A 25,763-nucleotide genomic window follows, 5' to 3' on the forward strand; every position below is an offset into this window, starting at 1 on the left:
GTTCGGCAATCCCTTCGGAATAGTAGGATTTGTCTAATTCAGCAAATGGACATTAGTTTCTGCTTGCAATGACCTCTTCGTTTGATGCAAATCGGCTTCCCGCCAGTCATTTTTTGAGATTCACAAATAAGAAATAGTCCGAGGGGGATCAAATCGGGAAAATAGGGGGAGTGTGAAACAAACTGAAATCGTAACTCTATCAATTTTGCGGCAGCAATGCCTGAGGAAGCCCAGTTGTGTTCTCCTGATAAAACAAAACCTTTCTGTGGGTCAAATGTAGACGTTTGTTTCGCATGTCGGATTTCACATGGTCCAGTAATGATCCGCATCACTACCTGTTGTTGTTCTACCCATTTCCGGAAGTCAATCAGGATTGTACCTTGCAAGTCGTAGAACACAGTTGCCATGACCTTCTCGGCCAAAGAAGCTGCCTCCGCCTTATTTGGAGCAGACTCCCCAGTGGCAACCCATTGTTTCTATTGATCTTTGGTCTCTGGTATGTAGTGGTGTGTTCATGTTTCGTGCGCAGTGACGAACGACGAATAAAGTCCTGTTGATTCTGTCGAGACAGCTTCAACGAGGTCGACAATTCCGTTTCTGTTCGACCACAAACTATTGCGGCACCCATACCAAATAGTTTTCAAATATTCATGCAAAAGATAAATTTATCTGTTCATTCGAGATGCCAATGGCATTAACAATTTCACGCATCTTCACTCTTGTCATGTATAATCGTATCAAAAATTTGTTTTCAGTGGAAGCCTCAACAGATTGTCCAGTACGCTCTGTGTCCTTGTGCTCATATGGCCACTTCGAATTTTGAAACCATTTATACATTGTTCTAATCTTCGATGCAGAATCACCATAATGTTTGTCGAGTCTCTCTTTGGTCTCCTTATACGCAATTTACATTTTAAAAAATAAAGTTTTATCAACACACGAAATTCTTTTTCATCCATTGTCTTGAAAATCACATAACTTGATTTGCGTCAAACGTACGCTGCGCACACAACATTAGCCCAGTTTGACTGTAATTTGTACTGAGTTCGTCCAAATGACATTCCGAAGTCCAAACTGACAATTGCCTCACAATCCACCAGTGGTGTTATCTGTCTGTGTTTGCACGAAGTTTTCAAACCGCCCTCGTATGTTTACTCCACGCATTCATTTTTTTTTTTTTTTTTAAAGTGTGCATTTAGCTTCTAAAACATGTTACTAACTCAAGTTTTAGTTTACGTGTAAATTATAAATTTGTTCTAGATCTATTAGATTATCATAACAGTTTTTACTAGATCACTTTTAAATTGTGGATAAGAAAATTGAAATTTACTTTACCTGTTTATAAGTTGGATCGTGCATATGTAGTTTTCGTTAACTATTAAACCTCTTGCTGAAAACATTTTTGTCCTTGATCGATACTTGAGTAGCTCTGCAAACCCACTGCATCCATCGATTTGCTCATTATGTTTCCTGCCGGATTATAAGTTTTGTTTAATTCGTGATTTTTTCTTGCTTTTTTTTCTTTCTTCAGAATACAGCAAAAAAGTTTCTCGCATTATAATGGGAAAAGAAAGGTGTAACATACCTTCATTTCTTCATTAATATTTAGATGTTTTAAAAAGCCCCAAATTTCCCAAGCATGGACAAACAGTTTGTTTTTCAAAAAACCTATTTCTTTTTCCGAGCTCATGTATCTCTGCAACACTACGTTAAAGGCAAGCGATGGACAACCGCTGGATCGTTGATTCATGGTTTCCTTGTGATACAGAAGGTTGTTCGATTTATATCCGACCATTTTTGACGGGTATTCACCTTAAGGCCCATTTCATTTCAAATCGTACACGTGGTAGCCAAATGTGTACCATGGCAGCCTTGAATTTGTATGAAAAAAATATATTAAAGATGGACGCGGTCAGAATACAGAAACAAAATAGTTTTGGTCTGTGGTGATTTGCAACAGTGTTGTAATCCCTTAAAAATCATCAGATATAGTTAGTTTTGCAGCAAAGTGAGGGACTGACGTTTTGAAGTTATTATTGAGAAAGAACACAAAGTGCTAGAAACCTTTGTTGTTTATTTTATACTACGTTTTCAACTCTTCCAAACCATACCAAATAGAGACATCAGAGGTGTAACCAGGGTGTCTAGCAGTCGGGAAAATCGGGAAAGTCGGGAATTTGTCTTAAATTTAAAAAATGGTCGGGGATTTGTCTGGAATTTGCGAAAAAAGTCAGGAAAAATGAAATTAAATTCCACATGTTGGAAATGATGCTGACACTTGTCGGAGCGACTCCGATAAACCTCACGTTCCTAAATGCATCGCGATGTAGTACGTTTACATCGTATTTTTCCACTTCCATTTTGCCATATTCGTTGGGTAGAAAATGCGAAGGTAGCAAAGCAAAGCCAAGAAATATTACCGCATACTGTGAGAAAGTATGTTGAAACGGTTAAGGGAACAGACAAAGAACCCAACTGTAACAGTTTCAGAATAGTAGCTAGAAATTTGAACGACAAGTTGCTCTATGCAAAATTAGCGTTTTTTTTTTTTTCAATCTCTTGCTGAGGACTGCGAACCTTTACTGGCTGATTATCAGTCAGACCTCCTATGACTCCATTTTTGCATGGTAGCCTTACTCCGTTATTGAAAGTATTGATGTCTCGCTTCGTTAAAAAAGAAATAATGGACAGAAAGAGTATCAATGCTATTGATGTTATGGAGAAAAGTGAAAACTTATATATTAATTTAATTCGTATCAAGGAAATTGACCTTGGGTATGCAATTAGGTCAGCACTGAGGAGATGTACAGAAGTTAGTGAAAAGGAAATGTTGTGTTTCTGAAAGCAAGTACGTGAATGCTATCAACATTTAGTGTCCAAGCTGCAGGAAAGGTCCCCGCTAAAATATTCCCTTACAAAAGCGCTGACGTTTCTTAATCCCTTAACCGTTGGTCATTCACAGGAAGAAGCTGTTAAACAAATGAGAGCAACGTTCGAAATTTTAATGCAGAGTAATATTGTCTCAGCGTCTGATGCAGAAAAGGCAGACAGAGAATACAATGCTCTAGTAGATCAGACACATGTGCGGGAGAAAATGGAGTCGTACGAAAGAAATGAACACAGACTTGATGACTTCTGGATGAGTGTATTACCACCAAATGATGTATATCTGTGCAAAATAGTAAAGATATGCCTAGTTCTTTCCCACGGTAATGCAGCATTAGAAAGGGGTTTTTCGGTAAACAGGGAAATAGTAGTTGAAAATTTGTCAGAGGATTCTTTAGTGGCGCAGCTTGTAGTGTATGATGCTGTCAATGAGGCTGGCGGCATACAAGCCCTTCCTATCCCAAAGCAGATGATTCTATCAATGAGAAACGCATACGCGAGATTCAAGGAAGCCGAAGAACACCGCAGAAAAGTGATGTCAGAAAAAAATCGCAGGGCCACTGAAAAAAGAAGAGCAGAACAGAGACGAAAGGAGCTTGAAGCAAAGAAACAGAAAATCGTAAATCAGTTGTCAGAACAGGTTGCTACCATAAAGGAGAAGATCAAAAAATTGCATGATTAGATTGTTTCATTGTATATATGAAGAAGGAGACATTCTATGATCAGGTAAGAACTTTTACACTTTTTCATTACATTCAACCTTTCCTAATTTTACGAAAACATTTTTTTTAGAATGAGTCGGGAAAAATTTGGAAATGGTCGGGAAAAGTCTGGAAAAAGTCGGGAAATTGCTGAGAGAAATTTGCTAGACACCATGTGAAACATAAACTGTAACAAAATTGTTGAACTTGGACAAAACTTCGTTGTGCACATATGTCGGATATTTCCAGTGCCTAAATGGAATTACATAAGCCCTACTTCGTGTTTTTTAATAAATCGTATAGTTTGAAACGATTTGCGTAAAACAAACACCCGAATTACAAGTAACATAAACCCGGATTTTCTGAACCTTCTAAATATCGTCAGCTGTAGTTTGCATGTCTTCTGAGAGAAAATGCTTCATTGCATGGAGAAAGATGTTTACAAGCAAAACAAAAAGTTTTGGTCTTACCATCGACCAAGCAGCCTGGCTTGTCACTGTTTTCGGGGTAATTCGAAGACCTGATTGGAACTCTTGCATGGAGAGAGAGAGAATCCAAGAAACCTGCGTGCCTAGCTCGAAAAGAAACTTCATTCACTGTTACCAGATATGGAGGCGACGTTTTAAACACCTTTCAAATGGAAGGAAATTAGTTTTTAATTATCGCACTGTAATATTACCCTAGTAGAGTAAGTAAAAGTGAACAGAAAAAGTAAAAGTATTAATACGCCTGGACGAATGTCGAAATATAGATAATAGTTTCCATAATACATTCGAAAGAAATGTACCATGTTACTATATAGGGAAGTTCTATTGCATGTCAGCTGTTGGACATAGCCGTAACGTTCAAATGAATAGCCCTATCATCTACTGTTAGTTTCGGTTGATTCTCAGTATTGCGTCTCTCTGTCTGTCTTTTAACTTAGTTTTTATATGATGTTTGAGAACTCCCGGTAACATAAATATCCAAAAACTCAGCAACGAACTTCCGTGTGACGTGATTTCAGTTTAACGTGCCATGTTATTCCCTTTAGGCTAAGGAAGGCGTGTGACTTCGGTTATCGCGTTTGTGCAAGATCTTTGTGAGAATTTATGCGCTAAGAATTTCAGCAAAGTGTTCACTTTTATTCATTTCATATTACACAAGAGACTTAAAATAGAATTGAGAACACCTTTACACGTTCCCCCGAAAAAGAAAATGGATAGGTCTCAGAATTTTTCATAAATATCAATTTTATCTCTAAAAGAATTGAAGTGAAACGTCTAGTTCCTTTGTATTTATTTGCCGCAGTTAGAACTTGTAAACCAAATTTTTTCAGAGGATACTCATTGTTTGTCAAAGAATATCTTTCGAAAGGGAATCAAAGCAAATGTGTTACGTGTTGAATACTTACGTAGTGGTGGTTCGTAATCATTTTTAGTATATTCCTCCAGGTATCACTCGTGACTTCTTTATAGAACCAAATATGTTTCGAACCTACATGGGATTCATCTCCACATTTTGAAGAAACAATTAGAATCAGAATTAAAAGAAACTTGGATGAATCAGTCTCAGGTGTATATAGTTCACACGGAGACTTCCTGCTCGTTCTTACATGATGTTGGAATAGTCATCATACCTGAGTACGGAGTTGCCAGATTTGTAATTGATACTATGGCTTCTAAATTCACGAAATATCTGTAGACTTCTCTTTTAATTCTTTTTCGTGTAATTTTGGGCTCTTAATTTGAAGAAAGAATGATTCCGTAACACCTTCCTCTATCGTGTTATAAAGTTTGTTCTCAAAGAGAGGGATTTGTGACCAGGGGTCCACTATATATTCCTGCTTGTTAAATGTTAATGTTATTCTATGAATATTAATATGTAGATTTAATTATTTAATATTAATATTTAATCTTCTCTTTAAATATTTTAGAATGAAGGAACCGAAGAAAGAGGAAAATGGTGAGCCGTCGTTGAAAAAAGTGAAAGTGGAAGATAGTCCAGATGTAACTGAAATGAAGAAGCAGAATAAGCTTATGTACTCTTATAGAGATAGCTTTCAGAAAAGTGGAGTAAAGAAAAAGGAACTTCAAGCGCTACTTGAGTACAATGACCAAGAAATTCCAGAAGGGGAAAGCAGGGTAAATGATTTGTCAATATCAGTATTGTGTGTTCTTTACACTTTATACCCTGAATCAATTTTTGTTTCCTTTGGCAGTCTTACTTATCTTCTTACTGGATTTTCTTTCTCTGCACTGTTTCTGCCATTGCTAAGAGACGTGGTAATTTAACAAATAATGAAAACAAGAACGGCACAAGTATCCTCATGCTTTTGCTTCCAATCTGATTTAGCGGGCTTTCAAAGTTACTGTATATACAGCATGTCATCTGATTTTAAGTTTAGAAAAATGTCTTCTGTAAACCATATGAAAATTAATCTCATGTGCAAACCCCCCCCCCCCCCCCTTCCAATTGACTCGTAACTTCAACATTGCAGTACATTTTAGTTACTATGTTGTCGATCGTACATCCAAACGGAATTTTTTTCTTTTTGTTTGTTCCTTCAGTTTTCGTAGGTGCATTTGTAAGGCACGTGATTTCATACAAAACTTAACTAGAAGCAATAATGATTAAATAGCTGTTAAAGAGACTTACATAGAGACTGAATGTTTAGACAATAAGAACATGGACAATAGACCTACTAATAAGCACTTATAATTCAAGAAAATAGATAGTAACATAGGACTAAAATCTGACTGAAAATAAACACCCAGTGATATACAAAAACTGAAATTAAATAATATTGTGTTCAAATAATCTAGTAGAAACCGTAGTATATCGTAGTTAGTAGAAACCGTCGTATTCTAAAGAAACAGTTATTGCATTCTGTAAATAACTAATAAATAAATTATTTATAGCATTTTACTACTTTGCACAAGAACTTCGCACACCGGAAAAAAAAAATTAAATGGTCAAATTTAAATTAAGAAATAAATTCGTAAGCAAAGTAAGTAGATATAGTAACTATATTTTGGTGTAGTAGATTTTGGTAGTCCGTCACAAGGAAACACTTAATTGCGACTCCATATGATAATGAGTTTTTTTTAAATTGTCAGTTGATAAAAACTTCTTTCATCATATAAAACAATAATGTATGTCTTGTATTATTATTATTATTATTATTATTATTATTATTATTATTATTATTATTATTATTATTATTATTACCGATGTAATAGGAGCATATTTAAGAAACATGCAAGAATATGTTGATTGGAACATTTTCACCTTTGCACTCTCGTCCAAGCTGTTAGCCGCAATAACTTTCACATTTCTTGCAGCGGTATCCATGTATCTGCTTGACCTGGAAGTTTGTTTCTTTTATTTTTAAATTTCTACGAGGTGACAGAAACTTGTATAGAAATAAGAGCTTTGTGTATTTATCCCAATGAAATGCTGGTTCTGAAGAAAATGCAAAGAATAGAGAATATAGAGCGAAATAAATTTTAATGAAGTAGAAACGTAGATTCCCCTCCCTTTAAAAGAAAGAAAACTTCATTGCATATATTTTTATCATACCTCTAACATTAAAAAATAGACATTTTGGCTAACATCATGTGATAGTCATGAGAGATTCATGATGATATTGTACATATACTAGTTGATGATTCCTCTGCACACTTTTGCCACTTTAAACAGAAAGCCTTCGTGAGTTTTCATTTGGAGGAGAGTCTGTGATGATGCAGACTGTTCTAGACATCAACCCAAATATCCATTAGTGTGGAAAATACTTAGCAGTTGGAAGAACCGATTCACAGTAATCAACGATACACAAGTGCAGCACTAACGAACATTAGCACATCATTTGGCAGCATTGATTGTATGTTAATTGGTATTCGGATATCAGGAAGATGAGCCATCCTTGAGTGCCACACTTGTTATCAAAAGGAACAGAAACAGTATCAGTTTTAGTTGCTTGTTTTAACTCCTGAGGGTGGTATTTAAATTGACCCAGCAGGACAGTTGTTGATAATGTTAGAAATTTCTTTAGATCTAGGATCAAATTTTTAGAGTGACTTGCGAATGGTGTGTTAGAACGAAATGGAATATCAACGTTGCGTTGCATTAGAAAAGTTTTATCCAAACGTACAAGCGTACTGTGAGTTATCCTGAGAGTCAGTTGTTCCTCAACAGGGTCTTGCATTTACGGTCCAAACATGTTAAAGATCAAATCTAGGGCATTATTTTGATCCTTAGGCGAAATGAATAGTCCATGGTGTAAGAAACATCCATTCTCACTTAAAGAGCATAGGGCTTCACCGAGAATGCATCACCTTCAGTCATTTCGATGTTTTAAGTATACTGTTTCTTGAGTATCCACGTTACTCTACAGTGAGAAGTTAATGTTATGCCAAACTTAAGCCAAAGTGAGTAAGGCCATCAAATCGAAGAGACTTGGAAAATTTTGATACTGTGTTTGCTTCAGGACAACTTTCAAAGCCATAAACATATCTGACGTATCGCACGATTTGATACGGCAGGCAGAGATCCAAATATTAGATCACCTTCTTATTTATCTTATTTAGCCTCAAATGACTAAACTCGAGGAACTTTCTAATATATAATAATAAAATATTGTGTATATATACTATACATAGGGTTATCAAAATAACTTAAAATATAACTTATTGATATCGTGATTGGATCACTTTTAGCCTGTAGTACAACTTGTATTTCTTGTGGAATTGCGGTATATGACTAGAAAATTGTAGAGAAATAGTAGATCATTCTTAATGTAATGTAGCATTATCTACATCAAACAGCTATTGGGGGAGGGGGGGAGGGGGGATTACTCCGGATTCGCTGCTCCAAACCAGTCCATAAATGATCAAGTTCGGAAACTGAACGGACCAGGGAATGTGATGAAATCCATCCTGATTTTTCTCAAAAACACACCTAAATACATCTGGATATGTGTATCAGTTCATTGTCATCTTGGAAAATGGAGTCGTTCGGGGATATCATTTGAATAATATTGTAGTTGGTCACCTAAAAAGACCACGTAACCCTGGCATTAGTTCGTCCTTCAAGAGTAATAATACGACCAAGCGAATACGATGAAATTGCGACTGACACCAGCACAGAGTCGTCGCTATGTTTTAACTCTAGAAAGTCCTGAGCATACGAGAAGTGCACCACACATAAGCATGGCCTGTTCTTGAAAACAAAGAAAAAATGACTTATCACACAATATTATTATTTTCCAATCGTTGGTTAATGTTTTATGTTCTCGGGACCATCTTTTTGATATTATAGCGCTGGGAACTATAATCAGAGATACTGAAATTCCTACTCGACGGCAGATGTTGAGGTTATTTAACCCTCATCGGACTGTGATTGTTTTCTGCGTCAATTGTGCTGTATTAACTTTAAGGTTCCTTGTAAGGAAAATCGTCATCAGTATTAATGGCCATCAGTAAAATCGTCATCAGTGGAAAATTGCCACTTAGGCTTGTTTTTCGCTCATTCTTCTGCACGTAGCCGTTGTTTCCGCTTATTGCAATATTTTGATGTCTTCCCACGATTTCCGTGTGCATTATTCATTACTTTGTACATTGTTGTTTTAGATACACAATGTAGTACTCAGTCTTGAATATTTTGTGAATTAATTTTAAACATACAACAAAAGTACCCTAGTTTATTCGTATTTGATATTGGGCATTACATTACTACTTAAAAATTTCTTCAGATTTATATTCGACGTGAGTCGATATCCTCTTCTAAAATTATTAGGTTGTATATTGCATTTATAATTTGTATTTTCATCTATAAACTTGGGATGTATCAGAAATCACGAAGCGTCAATATCTTTTAGTAGTGACACATCAATATGTGGAATGTTTGTAACTTTAATATCTAATTAATGGTTAGAATGTTATTTTCATAGATTGTCTTCTCTTTTTATAGATGTTGGATAGACTGAGCGACATCATGACGTTTGGTGCATTAGAACCTTGCAAGGAGTGTAACGGGGGTCAGTTTGTATACAGGTACGCAAAACTATTTTTCGATTTTCGATTATGAGTAGTACGGAAAACGTGCTATTGATGGTACTAAGTTCACACACACACACACAAAAGTTGAGATTTTTAAGACAACTTATTGATTTACCGAAAATGTCTTAAAGTTTCTCTAAGTCACCGATTTTTATTTATTTTTAATGTGATTTTCTTTATTTTTGGCTGTATGTACTTGTATTCGTGTTCAGTGTTCCAAACGCCTAAATAAGCTCTGATTAAGTTCTATTTAGGTGCTTTATGCTTTCTAAATTAACTGATTTTTTAACGCCCCATTGCGTATGAATAGGCAAAAGTTGTAAATTTTGTTTCGTTGCTATTACTTCTTTTGTTTGTTCGATGCGCAGATGCATCATGTTTTGGGTGACATCACGAAGCACGCCCTAATTACAAGTCTGGAAGTGGAAGAGAGAGTGCAACGGGCTGAATTGCAGTGTTACCAACTAGGGATATGTGCTCTAAACGTAGGAACATTTAGCCACTTTTGATAACAGTAGGGACGGATTTTCTAAATTGGTAGGAAACGTAGGAAGTGTTAATTAAACGGCATACTAGTAATGTTAATTGATCAATGTCACTGTGCTTCATACAATCATGACAAATTGTGATTGTACCTGAGTTACCAATCCTCATTTCGATAGATCCAGATTCTGGCTTCCGAGGAGAAGGAAGAGAAATACCGTAGAATTATAGCTGACTGTGATGAACTTTCTCTACGTTGTATGACACTAAAACAGGGATGAAAAATAAAATTGGGGACAGAGTTTCTTAATTTGAAGCTGCTTTAGTTATAAGTTTCTCTATGTGCATAAGAAAGGAACTGCAGAATCTTTGACATAAATAAATCAATATCAGCACATATGTCTCCATAACCAACGTATTATAGAGATTCGCGTGTTCTTCAAGAGATTCAAATACTGTGATACTAGAAAAGAACTGTATGGGAAATACAATCTCGCCTTTCAATGTTTTAAGAAAAACAATGGACGGAACACCAGCATACATAAAAGGAATTTCTTGTGAGTAAAAATGTATGTCACGTAATTTTATATAGCGTAGTTATGTGCAATGACATTTGTAATACGTGACCATATATTCAGTATTAATAGGTAAGTTAAGATTTCCCGTAGGGACTTTTAGCTGAAAAGTAGGAACATTTTAACTTAAAAACTTAGCCAAAATATTGTTAACAACACTGGTGAAGTAGCGTTTCTGGATCAAACCAGTTAGCCATGGTGTTTCTTACTCAAACTGCAACATCTGCTCAGTGTGATAGTGAAAGCCTTTTCTGGTGCAGCACATTTTTTAATTTTTTTTTATTATTGTTAAACTATAAACGTGCCATTACTTTGTTTCGTGCGTTGTTATAAAGGCGATTTTACGAATGTCTGGTACAAAGGGCCATTGCCATGTAAAGACACGCGGTAGTGTGGAATGTAGCCTTTTTTTGAGTGCCGTGTGAATTGAAAGACTTTTAATTGCCATTTTATGTCGACATAACACAGCTACTTTTGACAAAGATAAAAATCAGTAGATAAAGATGAAAATCTTCCTCAACTAGTAGATGATTTTGTTAAGATGGTGGTGAAAAAGTTACTGAAATCTGGATAAAGGCATCCATACCTATAGTTTTCAAATGGACTATTAACGGAAAGATTAAGGACTACTAGAACAAATGCTTATCAGTAGAAAAATTATTTAATGATGTAAAACAGAGAAAATAACTCGCGAAGAATTCATACGAAATGCGAAAACCTCTCTCTTTGACATTGCAACTTATAAGTGTAGAAACTTGAATCAGAAAGATTACTTTTCACATTACCACGCATCTTGACACTGCAATGGCCCTTGCTTTATCTATTCGTAAAATCATCTTAATGACAATGCACAAAGCAAAGAAGCAGCACTTTATCGTTTAACGATACACAAAAGCACTGTGTCGCACGAGAAAAAGCTTTCACGTGCACACTGAGCAATGTTGTAGTCTGAGTGCGTAAGAAACACTTGTTTCACACGCTCCTCCACTTCCAAACTGGTAATCAAAGCATGCCACGCATTGAACAAAACAATAGCAGTAAGAAATTGCAAGAACATAAACAGATAAAAGAAAACCTGCTGCAAATCGAAACAAAACTAACAACTTTTGCCTATTTATACGCGGTGGGGTAATAAATAATCACCTAATTCAGAAGATATATACGTAATACTTAATCGAAGCTTATTTTGGCATTTGGAACACTGAACATGAATATACGCGTAGATGCAGTCTCTCCCCCCCAGAAAATAAATTAAAATATAGAAATAAAAATAACATACTATTGAAAAAAATTAGTGATTTAGCGAAATTTCAAGAAATTTTCTGCAAATCAGAGTTGCCCTAAAAATCTCAATTTTTTGTGTGAACTTATTACCACCAATGGTACCTTTTCCATACTACCCGTTATCGAAAAAAAAAAAAAAAAAATCGATCCACCATAGTGTGGATGAACCAAGTAGAAGAAACTAGTGCCACGCCCAGATTCAAAGAAGTATTTAGTATTTTTTCCCCACGAGCCTTAACCTTTTTCTTTCACCAGTTACTCAATCAACTCAGTAGAAAACAAGTATTTCTAATTTGAAGAAATAGGAAAAAAGTATTCAGGTAGAAAATCCAGCGCAATCGTTGACATAACTGAGTACTGAACCTCTTGAAGAATGGCCCACTGTTCTTCTGAAAACTATACACAACTTCTATACCTGAATTCCCCAACCTACTACAGAAACTACTGCAGGTTGAGGATGATTCGTATTAATCAGGTTAAGTTGCATTTTGTTAAGACATTTTTATTAATTTGTTAACCATGTGTATTTATAAGCATACCCGACAAAAATTGTTAATCACCTCCCCGTACATCTTATCTTGTGCCAGGGGGTGCTCTAGTCTGAATTCTGTTTGTAAGGGACTTCACGAGGCGTTGCAGTTTTGCTACATTGATGTGAATCCACTCACTCATCTGTATATCCTGTAGTTCAATCGTATTTTTACGTTTCACACGCTGCTCCAAATGGTCCAGATTTCCAGTTGGATTTATATCTGGCTGCTTTGCGGCCCAAATTAGATGCGATAGGGTGCCTGAAAGTTACCCAAACTATGTTCACACGCTTTGAGTCATGTGAACCTGACATATGTTGTCATCGTATTCCATTGCGTATTCATTATGGATAGAGAAACGGCAATACTTAGAACTATGTCCAGATAAATATGGCTAGTTCATGTTTTCATTTACCTGTATGAATGGGCCGGAGTCATGAACTACACCATCACAAAACTTAACTCCAGCATGAAACGTAACCTCTCAGACTACAGTACATCCAGTATCTGCGTTCTTGAACCTTTTGAAGGCGTGCAACTTTTTGTGATACTGGACTCCCAAGTGTTCAAGTTCCTTCTATAGCATTTTCTTTTGAAATTTGGTTGGGATGGATCTGTATTCAAAGACTGCAGTAATTCTTGTTTGGTTTGAAAACTGTTTTTATCTAACCAGGCGTGAAACTTGATGTCGGTCCTTCGTTTACATTCTCATGCGTGTTAAATCATTTCTTGTAAACGTACTGGATAGTCCGCTTTGATATATCAACAAATCGGTAAGTCATTAACTATGTGCCCTGTGTACACTTAAACACAATGGCCCCTTTTTTTTGTCATTTTATCATATCTTTGCTTCAACAATCTTGACTATCTATTTCCATACAAGCAACTGGCGCACACACTCGGTAACAGTAGTGGTCATGCGTCAGCGATGGTGAATCATTAGACATACGTTACCAGTGAATACGTTACCGCCATCTAGGTTGTTAGAAACGGATCAATGTTTGCTCTGGGAGGTTGACTTTTCTGGTTCTGTTTGTTTGTTTGTTTATTTGTTCGGTGTGTTAGTATATATTGAAACAGAAAGCATGAATAATTAGGTAGAAAAAGGACTGCATATTTTGTATGCTTGTTATGATTTTAAAAATTAGCATGGTAATTTTTCTCTTGCTGTGCAGAGTTGATTGGTTGATTGTGACTGAAATCCGTTTCTTATCTAAATTCTCAACATCAGTTTTAATTTAGATTAAGGTAATTTCATTGACAGAAATGACTATTATATAAGGTATACAGATAAATAAAATGTTTTCTGTACCTTGTGTGTGTAATTAAAAGAAAAAAAAAGTGTTTTGTGTTACTAGTTCCACAGTACTATTCTTTAATTACTTTTCTTTTTTCTTCGTGCAAAATAATGTATCAACCAGTTTGGAGAGAAAAAGGGGTGTTTATTTTATATATTATTGTTTGTAGGAGTGGCGTGGGTTACCAGTGCCATGGTAACTTAACAGAATGGACCAAGTGTACGAATACTACCAAAGAACCTAAAAGAAAGCCATTTAAAGTACCTGATGAGTTAAAGGAAAAGTATGATTTTCTGTGAGTATCCGTAAAGTATTTATTTATTTATTTATTTATTTAATTAGATAAGTTTTGATTGTACAAACCGAAAATGAAACCAGAATTTGACTATCGTAAATATTCATTCTAGGAAACAAAAATTTGCATAATGCTTAACACATTTGTTCTTTATGTATAAAAATCACCTTATTCGTTAAGCTTGTTTTTAGTAAGTTATGAATTACCGAATTCGGGTTGAACACCCATCCTATATGTCACTTATTTCTTTCACCATTAGCTTCTGTATATGCGATATAGTGACTTCTTATTTCTATCAGGGTTGTGATAAACCCAGCCAGTAGGTTTTATTACATTTTGTATGTATACTTATAGTTATATTCGTATTTAAAATACTATTTAACAGTCATGTTCTATTGTATGACTATGGAATTCTGGTGTGTGGCTATGATGACTTTCTCCTGCTACGGGTTTCTTATTCGATCCCAGCTCGCGTCAGGTGGGCTTTGTGGTGAACAAGTACCGTGTGCAGAGTTTTTCTCGGAGTTCTCCCGTTTCCCCAACTTTCGTCATGTCACCATTATCATCCATCTCCCTTAGCCTTGGTGCATAATCATAAGACATTAAACTAAACTTAGAAATAACAAAAAAAGAAAATGTCGCACAATGGAATCCATAAAGCCCCATCACGTTTCGTGGAATACACTTTACACCATTGACATTCACTTAGGTTTCGATTTCTAGAAAGAAGGAAGTAGCCAATTTTTTAGAGTAACAAAGAGATGGGTAATTCTTTATAATACAATATAAAATACAAATAAAATTCCCTGTTACACTCAGATTCAAATCTCTGAGCCAGCCGTTCTGATTGACGATTCCTTTAGTTTCCCTCAAAACACACCAGGCAAATGCTGGGGTAGTATCTCAAGTGCAGCTATTAGAGTAAAAATATTAGAAGCGGAACTATTAGAGTAGGAGTAAATTTCAGAAACACAAGTGGTAAATGTAACTTCTTGAAGAGTTCAAGTAAATAATATATTTACGTTATTAGTGATAAAAGAGAATATTAACCTCAAAACCAAAATATGAGTAAGTGCTGTATAACAAAATAAATTGTCTGTAATAAATAATTAGACAGTGAGTACATTTTATTTGAATGGTTGCATCTTGTTTATAATGCAAAAACGTATCAGTTTATGAGTTAACGCTGATGTGCAAATTTCAAAATATTTAAAAGTTTCAGATTGCATAAATATTTTGATACTATAAATTATTCTTATAAATGCTAGATGCATCAGTCTGCTAGTCATGCTAATGTCAAATAGTTCAGGTCAGGCTAATAGTTATCGCTACCTGCGCTGCTTCCTATCCGATGACAAGAGATGTCACTAGCGTGCATGCAATTTGTAAACGAGTTGAAGACGTGGGGGAAATGACTATCATATTCAAATACGTACTATTTTTAATAATAAAGAGCTAGTAGTAAACGTAAGTTCAGACGAAGTAGCAATATTGTTTCGAATGTGTATTACAACTTCTTTTCTCTGTCAATTGGTTTATAGCATGATTCCGTGTTCTTAAACCTGATTTATTACTGTGTTTCAGAGCAAAGTACAAGTATGTTTCAAGGAAAAGAATTATTCCTGCAAATCAGCCTTCTAGCTCTTCAAGTGCTTCGACAGCTAGTACCTCAAAAGTCACGTAAGTTTCTTTTCTTTATTAATTGAAATATACTACAAGAAATAGGAACAACTATAAGAAAACATATGAAACAAGTAAGATTTATTAAATGAAATGTAAAACCTAGTTAACAATGAATGGAGTAGTCATATTATTTTTATTCGTATTGCATGGTTGTGGGAAAAAAAAAAAAAAATTTGGACAAAATTTATCCACCTTACGTTTGAAGCTGTGTTCAAATTCCTTAGCTAGAAAAATACGAAATATTTTCGATAGAAAAGACATAGGGAGTGTCGGATTACTCTTTAGTCCTAGCTAACAAAGTAAATTACTGCAAACTTTCACAGTTGTGCGTGAGTCATTTTGTTACATTATTTCTTTATTTTTTTTTCCTTGAATATGATCCTAACGGTATATTTTTGAACTAAACGTAAATAGTAACATTTCCTCTTTTCATTCATGCAATCTCAACAATATGCGAGGTCTGTGTGAAGGATATCCTAACTTAATATTTAATGTTTTGTAGTGTAGAATTGTATTCTCAGTTGACTGCAACCATTAGTAGATCGTTCAGCTGCGAGAATTGAGAAACCTGGAGCAACGAATCGATCAAAAATTTTGGTACAGTTGCGGAGAACTCCGGTAGAAGCACTTCAAGCGCTTTGTCAAGTGTTTGGACAGAACACCAGTTTACGTCCAAAGGGTTCAAAAATGTGAGGTTAATTTTAAAACGCTCAATAGTAATACCCTTTTTACTATAGTAACAGTCATTCATTGCCTTGTTTTATTTCAGAAACTACAACGTCGCTCCAGTAACGTCTACAAAACTTTATCAACTAGGACAAATGATATGACTTAACACTGGAAAAATTACAAAATTTATATTTCGGACTTCATTCCATTCAACACCAGTCGAGCAGGTTCGGATATCATGCGGGGAAGCAGATTCACAATATTTAACAAACATTACAATAGTCATACAGAATCCAAATCTCAGCTCCAAAGACAATGTTTATTTCGAATACCTGGATACAAGCGCTATACTACAGCTGTCTGCTTTCAAACGATCCGGATTATAGGATATATCAGTTATCTTAGCACAATTTTACTTCCTACAGCAAATACCTAAATTATCTCGTTTAGTATCAAGAATTTGACGCATACATTCTTCATTCATGTATAATATTTTAACTCATTCATTACTTTAAGACAGCGACGTATTGATACATGACTGCAAAGCAGGGTGGAAAAAATCATGATTTTTTAAAAAAAAAATCATTTTTGATAATTTTTTTTATTTAAATCGACTTTTTTGATTTAAATCAAATCTTTCTCCTCGTATAATACAAGTCGCGAACTGAAGAAAAAAGCATTACGAATTAGTATTAAATGCCAAATATGCCATTTAAGTGAAAGTATTGGAGTTGAATTTTGAATTAATCTCCAATCGTTAACCTATTTCAATCCCAAACAATGTTTCTTAACAATTTTAAATTATAGCTTTTTTTTTTTTTTTTTTTTTTTTTTTTTTGTTTCATTCCTATTTATCCAAGCATCATTCCTATTTATCCTAGGATCATGGTTCATACCTCATTCTCTTCAGAATAGAACAGCCTTACATTTTCCCTGTCATGTCCCTCAAGCGGAAAATTTTGAGAGAAGTCGGGATTTTTTTCTTTTTTTCTTTCAAATTTTGATGCCCTTTGGACTCCCCTGTGTTAACGCACAGATCTCAAATTCAACTGGGAAATACTAAGGGTGTACAAAATTTCAAGTTTCTATTTTGAATAGTTAGGGCGGGAAAAATATTTAACAATGAGCTAAAAACATCCCCACAATACCGCAGATGACCCGGATGTAATATAAAAATTTTCCTCGGACATCCCTATTTATCCTGGAATCATGATTTGTACATTATTCTCTTCAGAATAAAACAGAGTTTCAAACGGTACCATTCGAATATCTCCATCGTGTAGGCTATCTGGGGCTGGAAAATCACGAAGAAAGGGATTTTCTGTTAAGAAATATCCCGTTTTTTACTTTTTGCCCCTTTGTACCGCCTCTGTTTAAAGGCAAAAATCTGAAACAAATCTGAAAAATACTAAAAGGTGCAGTGAATGAGTGTCCAAAATTTCAGACTTCTAGATGCAATAGTAAGCCCACGAAAAATAATATCCCCAAATACCCCAGATTCCCGTATAAAACAGGATATCAGGTAACAGTTTCCTGAGACATCCTTATTTATCCTAAGATCATGGTTCGTACATAATTCTCTTCAGAATAGAATAGCCTTTCAGATGGTACCATTCACATGTCTCCATCTTAGGCTGGAAAATCGCGAAGAAAGCTATTTTTGTTAAATATATATATATATATATATATATATATATACCATTTTTTTCACATTTTTGCTCCTCTGGACCCCCCTGTTTTCATGCTGAGATCTGAAATCATCTGAAAAATACTAAGGGTGCACTGAACGAGTGTGCAGTATTTCAGTCTTCTGATTGCAAAATGTAGGCCCGCCAAAAAATAATATAAATAGGCACAACAAAAAATATCTTTTTTAAATTTATGACGTCATCATATCCTGTCTCGACGCAGAGAGCGTGAAAGCATATGCAACGTGCTCTACAATGCCTTCAGTTCCGAAAAAACGAAGTAAAAAGCTTTATTGGTACTCTTTTAATCGAATAATGAAGATTTTATCCTATCACCTAAAAATAGGTGATATACCGTAATTTAAAAGGTTAAGCGTTAAGGAAAAAATACAGCAACTCTTATCAAAGAGACACTTTTTTCTACAGAAGTTACTGATATTTGGCAGGGGCATATTTTAAAGGTAATTGTAACTAGCTTGCGGTACAAAATACATAAATTTTGCATAAGTTATAAAATCTTTAAAAAATAAATAAATAAAAATAATCGGATAGGACACTCCTAAATACGCCCTATTATCTGGGAACAAACATATAGACGCGCACACAAAAGAATCTTTGTCTTAAATGTCGATGGTGATTTCCCCGTTGGAAAAGTTAACGATTTACAATATAAAACCTATGTTACGAAGAGAAGAAAACAGGATTGCCCTGTTACCCGTTCAAAACGGGGTTTTCCCTAATCATCTTCTGCATGACACTTGTTTTCATACTGTGCTGTACATACCGTATATTTGAGTCTCGTATTATGATTATCATCTTCCATAATCGAAATAACAGAACAGAAACGGGACTTTACTTATTTTCACTTTAAATTATTTCGGAATTTGATTTAAATCAACGATTTTTATTAAAAAAATCCAAGTGATTTAAATCTTGATTTAAATCGCGATTTAAATCAATCCACCCTGCTGCGAAGCTTTGTATAACAATGGCTAAGAATACGTATCAGAAAACATCCGAAAACATCCATCTCATAGTTTGAACATAAGCTGTAATATTAGCACTCTAGATTCAGAAAAGTCATATTATTTTTTAAATAGTTATTTCATACAAACATAAACTAATAAATTTAAAATTTTCCTTTTTTTAACATTGAGAATCATTGAGAGGATACAAAAGTAGGTGGGGTTAGGCTCTTAGCAATTCATATTAATGTATATCTCAACGATGTTGCATAAACACACCTTACCATCTATATTCATTTACTGCACAAAAGGAATATGATTTTCAATATTTTACAGTAGTTCGCTTAAACAACACTTAAAATTGTTTTAAAACGTCAAAAGATAAAAAATCTGCATGTATACAGAATTCAAAGCACTTTCCGCCCAGTGATTTATTTAGTGTTTCGGAAAGCTTTAATTCATCGACTCGTTTTAATAAAATTTGCTTTGTTATTTGATAGTAAGATTTTAAAATTTGTAACAGCAAGCTCAAAATTAAATAAATATAAAAAAAAGGTATTTACAATAAAATAAAACAATCAATAATCACGACGCACACCAAGAATGTTCGAAGCCTATTTGGAAGTATCCAAGAGAAAATTATGTTTTAAATCAAAATAAATTAGTATTAAGAAAATCAGATTTGGAACGATCGGTTTTCAGATCGTTTCAAAAAGGAGCGCAGGAAGTTGAAGATGACCTAGGAGTGGGAAGCCTTCAACAACAACTAACGTTAACATGAAACGGGTAAGGAGGATGTGTGTAATTGTTAGCCTACTCTTCGACTGATCGCCTATGAGCTGGTGTTTGGAAGATCATCGAAGAGTTAAGTATGCGGAAAATGGTGCGGAAATTGTGTCATTGTTTCTGAGTGATGATTAATAGTAGTGCCGTATTCATGTGTGTGTGTCAGGACATAATCGCACATCTTCATACGAAATCAGACTTGCTTCGTAATCATTACTGGTGATGAGACGGGTATTTGAGCATGATTCAAAAAGATGAGTAGAAGACCTACGAGCAATGGGCGTTCAGGGATGGAAAGGCAGAACTACAGATAGGATCGAATAATGAGGCATTGTTAAAGATGCTCTAGTTCACAAGAACTGAAGAGTAATAGAAGATGGAAATCCAAGCGCCAGAGCTGTCATTAGAAGTCTTCTTCGATATGAGAGACAGTGTTCACAGTGAGTTCTTGCCACATGGAACAACTAATACGGAGGAGAATGGTGCACATGATCAGTCAGGACTCGATAAAGAAAAAAAATGAAATCTTTGAGTTTTACGTCCCACGCTTATGCCGGTTAGGCTAAAGGAGACGGTGATGATGAGTAATGAATGAAATGGTGGAATGAAGAAAGTGGGAGGAAACGGGATAACCCCGAGAAAACCCACGCACACGGTGTTTGTCCACCACAAAGCTCACTTGGCGGGAGCTGGGATCGAACCCGGGACCCCAAGCACCAGAGGTAAACACTCTACCACTGAGCCACCGCGGCCCCTTCGACTCGATAAAGAGATATTGCGGCGTTTGCTACGTTCAGTGCAAGAAAAAAAACGAGAGCAGTGACAGAACAAATCATGACTGCTGCACCATGACAACACCCGAGACACAATGCTGTCAGTATTCAGCAGTTTTTGGCCGAGAAGAACATTACTGTTTTAGGCCAACCTCTTATTCACCAGATCGTGCTCCCTGTTGTTTTAGTAATTAACTGAAGGTGATTTTCAGGAGACCCATTTTTAATGCGTGGAAACCAACAGCAAGGCTATAATGACGGAATTTCAGAACATCCCAACAGTAGATAGAAGTATGTTAGAGTTTACTATGAAGAGACATCATGTACTTTGTAGTATAGCATGGAAATAAATTGTTAGTGCCATCATTCTGGTTATGTTTATACAGACCTCATAACTAAATAACAAACTACGTATGACAACGTTAGCAAGTCACACAATTATTTAAGACTGCTTGTCCACTTGTAGCTAAGCGAAACATGCTAGCATTCTTTGAATTCTCAACTTTTCAATAATTAAAACATCAAACTAACAAATTTGACTCTTTTGAAAAATAGATAGGCAGAGAAAATTACAACTTCAAGAAATTTTGTAATGGCACTTTAAAACAAACCTCGAATATATTCTTCAAATAATCCTTCGAATAAATATCCTAATAATTTTAATAGCATTCGAGTAAATACTTTCCTGCTGAGTCCATTCCTTTTTAAATAAATAAATTACACGAGCATTTCCACGAAGTGTCTTACTCAACAATACAGCAAGACATCTGTGTCTTTGTTATCAATAATAATGAGCTAGTTGTTTTATTCTGTCGTTTTAAAGAGTAAGCATGTCTAACCAAATTAAATACATTCGTAAAAGTTAAGTTACTGATATTATCGTTTGTCGTTGAAAGAATTTGAATCATATGTAATGTGTTGAATAAAGTAAGAAGGACTGATAAAGTAATGATCTGTATCGTTCTTCTCTTTAAATCTTATTTCTTGCCGATTTGACTTATGCGATTTGTTGGCACGCTTCATATATCGTCGCATGGGAACCAGAGGAACGTAACTCCAAAAATTCAGTTTTCGTTTTCTTCATCTTTGGACATAATTTTGAAAGCCCCATTTAGTGTCAATGAAACGTAACGCCATATGTTCTCCTTGTCAATCATCTGTTGTAATAGCTCAATTACCATCTTATTGAAAACACATCTTTCTAAGAAAATAATGTTTTTGTCCTCTCACCTGTAAACCTACGAGAATGGAGTTACGTTTCTCTGGTTCTGATGCGACGATATGTCCTTAACTCTAACAAAGTCTCTCTCTTCTGAAGTACAAATAAGTTACAATATTATGTCAAGAGTGTAAGTACAAGTTATGCGAACACATCGAGATCATCCTGTATTTTTAGTAATCTTGTTTTTAATTTAAATATTAATATATATTTCATTTATTCATTTTAGAACTAAAACTGAGAAAGCAGGCCCACCTCTGAACAACATGAAATTCGTGATTGTTGGAAAGACGGAGAAGGACAAGGCCACATTAAAGAAGGAAATTGAAAAGCTCGGTGGAAAAGTTACATCAAAAATTGACGCAAATGTTGCTGCTGTCATTTCAACCAAAGGTAAACTGTAAAACATGTAAAAAATTATTGTTGTTTTAGATCATAGTTAATGTTACACGATCTAGTATCTGTTGCAGTAATAGTTCTTTTTAAAACTATTTTTAACGTGAATTCTTAGCCAAAATTTAGTTTTTCGTAACAAAGTACGTCATTGAGTTACTAAATTAAACAGAATTTATGAGCTTATCTTGATATATTATTTTTTCAATCATTATTATTCCGGTTTTTTTACATATCAGAATCACAGTTAATTTCTCCATAATACAGTATTTGAAATTAGAAAGAACCAGAATAAAAACAATGGTTATCTATTTTAAAAAAATAACTGATTTTCGTTTGTTCAGCCACATTCCTTTTCTTTCTTGGGTAATTACCCCTAAATTAGAGCTTATAAACAGAATGTATTGACGCAAAACTTGCTTCTAATGCAATTAAGGTAACTAAATGGCATTGTTTGGATAGGGCAGTCTATTTTCGGATCAAAAGATCCAATATATTTCAATAAAAAAAAATTCTTGTACGTCTTATATCTGGAGAACTACATATAGTGTATTGCCAAACCCAAACTATCACGTAACTCAGTATGAAGTGCTTATTCCGTAGAAAATACGGAAACTCGATAGGGACCGTTCAAAAATTTTGTGGCCCCTGATCCAAGATCGAATATATTTCAATTAAAAGTTTTCGTGTACGCCTTATATCTGGAGAACTACATGTAATGTAGCCAAACCCAAACTATCACTTAACTCAGTATGAAGTGCATATTCCGTAGTAAATACGAAAACTCGATTTAGGGGCCGGTCAAAAATTTTGTGGCTCCTGATCCAAAAACTAATTCTTGGCCAAGATCACAATCTTTTGATTTTTTTTTTTTTTTTAATCATTCCTAAAATTCTTGCTAAAACTTTGTGCTCCGATTATTTTCCTCAAGTATTCCAGTGAAAAAAGTCAGAATTTTAAAATATACCAATTGTTTGTGTTTCAGCATGATATCAATGTATTGCTTGAAGAAATCAAATACAACAGAGTGATTGTCGTCGTACATGGAACAACCAGCTAATATACGGATTCCATAAAGATGAAAAATTCTATCAATCTGAAACTCACTCGACTAGGCATTCTTCCCAACTTTTGCGACAGTGTTGCGACTAACAGTAAATAACAAACATAATCTTTAGTTAATTCTCTGTAAATGTGAATCACATAATAATCTACTGTTACATCAGTAGTATTTGTGCATCATTATTATATTGTTTTACAATAATTGTTTTGGTGGGTATATGTCTTCTCTGAACGTAACTTTTCTTGAGTATTGCTTACACATCAGTTATATTATTCGGTTTTACGCTATACTATTGTTCTTCGTTTTCCAGATGAAGTTGAAAAAATGAGTAAGAAAATACAAGAAGCCAAGGATTTTGATATTCAAGTTGTTTCAGAAGATTATCTTGATGAAGTTAAAAATGGTGGAGCAGTGCTGATGATCACCAAAAAGAATATCTGTAGTTGGGGATCAGATGTAAGTAACTACCTTTGTGTAGAATTTTCTGATGTTAATAAATTTTTAAAAAATCTCGTTTCCTTTACTTTTCGTTACTCGCTTCTCGCCTTCAAATACTTTTCCAACTGTATGGATTAAAATAATATATTGGGTGCGATATTGTTAACAATTAGTCACTTTAGTTCTGAGTCAACCTGTCAGCGTTAACACTTAAGACTTAAGCACGTGTTCGTTCACGGCTTTTCAATACTTCCTATTTTGATTTAGCAGAATATCCGTGGTGTTATAGAAGACACCGGTACCAACATAATGTTCTAGTATTGATTTAAAATTTTTACTTTTTTATATGTACATAATACCTCCACTACCGCTAGCAGTATTGTCTCCTGGAAAGACTGCTCCAATGTAGAACTGCTTTGTAGCGCTCCTTTTTCCTTTGGAGAAGTTTACTGACACGTGACTTATTTCAAACCGCAGTGCACAATCCTGTGCACAGGTTTTATTTGTAGTTCTATATACATGTCTTCCACCCGATGCATAACGGCGCATCATAAGTTCATGTTTCAGCACAGCTACATTAACCCTTCCGGACCCAGGTGGCCAAAGTGGCACACTCGGGTGTGTGACTTTTTAATCCGTTCCTGTGTGGACACTATCGGGATAATTTTTCTTTGGCCAAATGTTAGTGGACTATAGTTTATCATATTAATTTCTTTTTCTTCTGGATGTCCAATTTCCTCAAATTTCAGCCCAAAATAAAAAATTCAATAGTTTTCGAATGTTCTTTTTTTCTTTGTTCCTTGTAGTTTCCTTCGTTGTAGAGAGATCTTCTTAAGACTTGTCAAGTAGATACGTCGGATGGATACCTAATTGTTGACATCAATTGGACGGCCCATTCGCAGTGTTGTCAAGTAGGGAAAATTACAATTTTCCTAAATTTGGGCATAAAAGTTCGAAATTTTTGTGTATAAATCCGTACCTATACGTCCGAGCGCAAGTCAACTTACGCGAGTCGAACATTGGTGCTTACTGAACAAAAGCGGGTACAGATCGTTACAATGGGGTAATTAGAGGGCGAACGAAAAATTCATATTTAGGTTCTAACCCTGGATTTTTCTAGTTTTTCCCTACTTTTGTGTTTACCGTAATCTATTTTCTGTAATTAGAAGCTTTGTTTATTAAATATCACCATGATACTTGTAGGAAATATTAGTTGTACCAATGTTTATTTTAAGGTAGTTTGCGTCTGTCTGGTAGCAGTGTTACCAGACAAAAAAATTTAGATTTTAGGGGAAAATTTTGGATTTTTTTTTTTCTCTTCTTGTTGGCTACATTCGAATAAACGTACCACTGTCTGAAAGCCTCGTCCTTAGCCTACACAATGCACCATAAAAAATTTCAGTAGGATAATTACGGGAAGTACAGTTGAGGTTTATAATAAACCATGTTCTCTAAATGGTAAGAAAACGGTGAATTTCTGAGGTAGAATGAGAATTTTTTTTTTTTAATTTCATATTTTGGTAGATATAGCAATGATACTTGTAGAATATATTAATGGAGTACCAAGGTTTATTTTCAGATAGTTTTTGTCTGTCTGATAGCAGTGTTTTCAGCCAAAAAAATAATTCCCGATTTTAGGTGAAAATTTCGGAAAATGTTCCTTTTCCCCCTCTGTTATTTCCCTCTTGCTGGCTACATTGGAACAAACGTAGCAGTATCTGAAAGCCTGCTCTTTCGCCTGCAGAACGCACCATAAAAAGTTTAAATAGGATAATAAGGGAAGGTGCCGACTGTGCTTAACTTAATTTTTGCTTTTGAGACGGAAAAAGTGTCAAAATTTCGTGTGAATGATGAAAGAAATTTTTTTCTTTTTGTCTTTATATGGCAGCCAACAACTTCAGGTTTTCACTGTGCCTTGTTAACACACCAAAGAATGTTGTTAGATGACTTAGACCCGTGTGGCAACCGTAGTGCCAGCTACAAAAAATCTAGAAAT

General features: G+C 34.9%; 1 protein-coding gene across 1 annotated transcript in view; it reads left to right on the forward strand.

The window, feature by feature from the left end:
* Parp1 (Poly-(ADP-ribose) polymerase) overlaps positions 1-25,763 on the forward strand; it is an 86,506-nt gene that overhangs the window by 20,713 nt on the left and 40,030 nt on the right. The window contains exons 5-10 of the mRNA XM_081768818.1: positions 5,503-5,710; positions 9,537-9,619; positions 13,965-14,090; positions 15,675-15,770; positions 22,103-22,266; positions 23,640-23,785. Of these exons, the coding sequence (XP_081624944.1) occupies positions 5,503-5,710; positions 9,537-9,619; positions 13,965-14,090; positions 15,675-15,770; positions 22,103-22,266; positions 23,640-23,785 (823 nt within the window). The remainder of the gene's footprint in view (positions 1-5,502; positions 5,711-9,536; positions 9,620-13,964; positions 14,091-15,674; positions 15,771-22,102; positions 22,267-23,639; positions 23,786-25,763) is intronic.

The sequence above is a fragment of the Thermobia domestica genome, chromosome 8 (assembly GCF_964235325.1).
Source record: "Thermobia domestica chromosome 8, izTheDome1.hap1.1, whole genome shotgun sequence".
NCBI classification, from domain to species: domain Eukaryota; kingdom Metazoa; phylum Arthropoda; class Insecta; order Zygentoma; family Lepismatidae; genus Thermobia; species Thermobia domestica.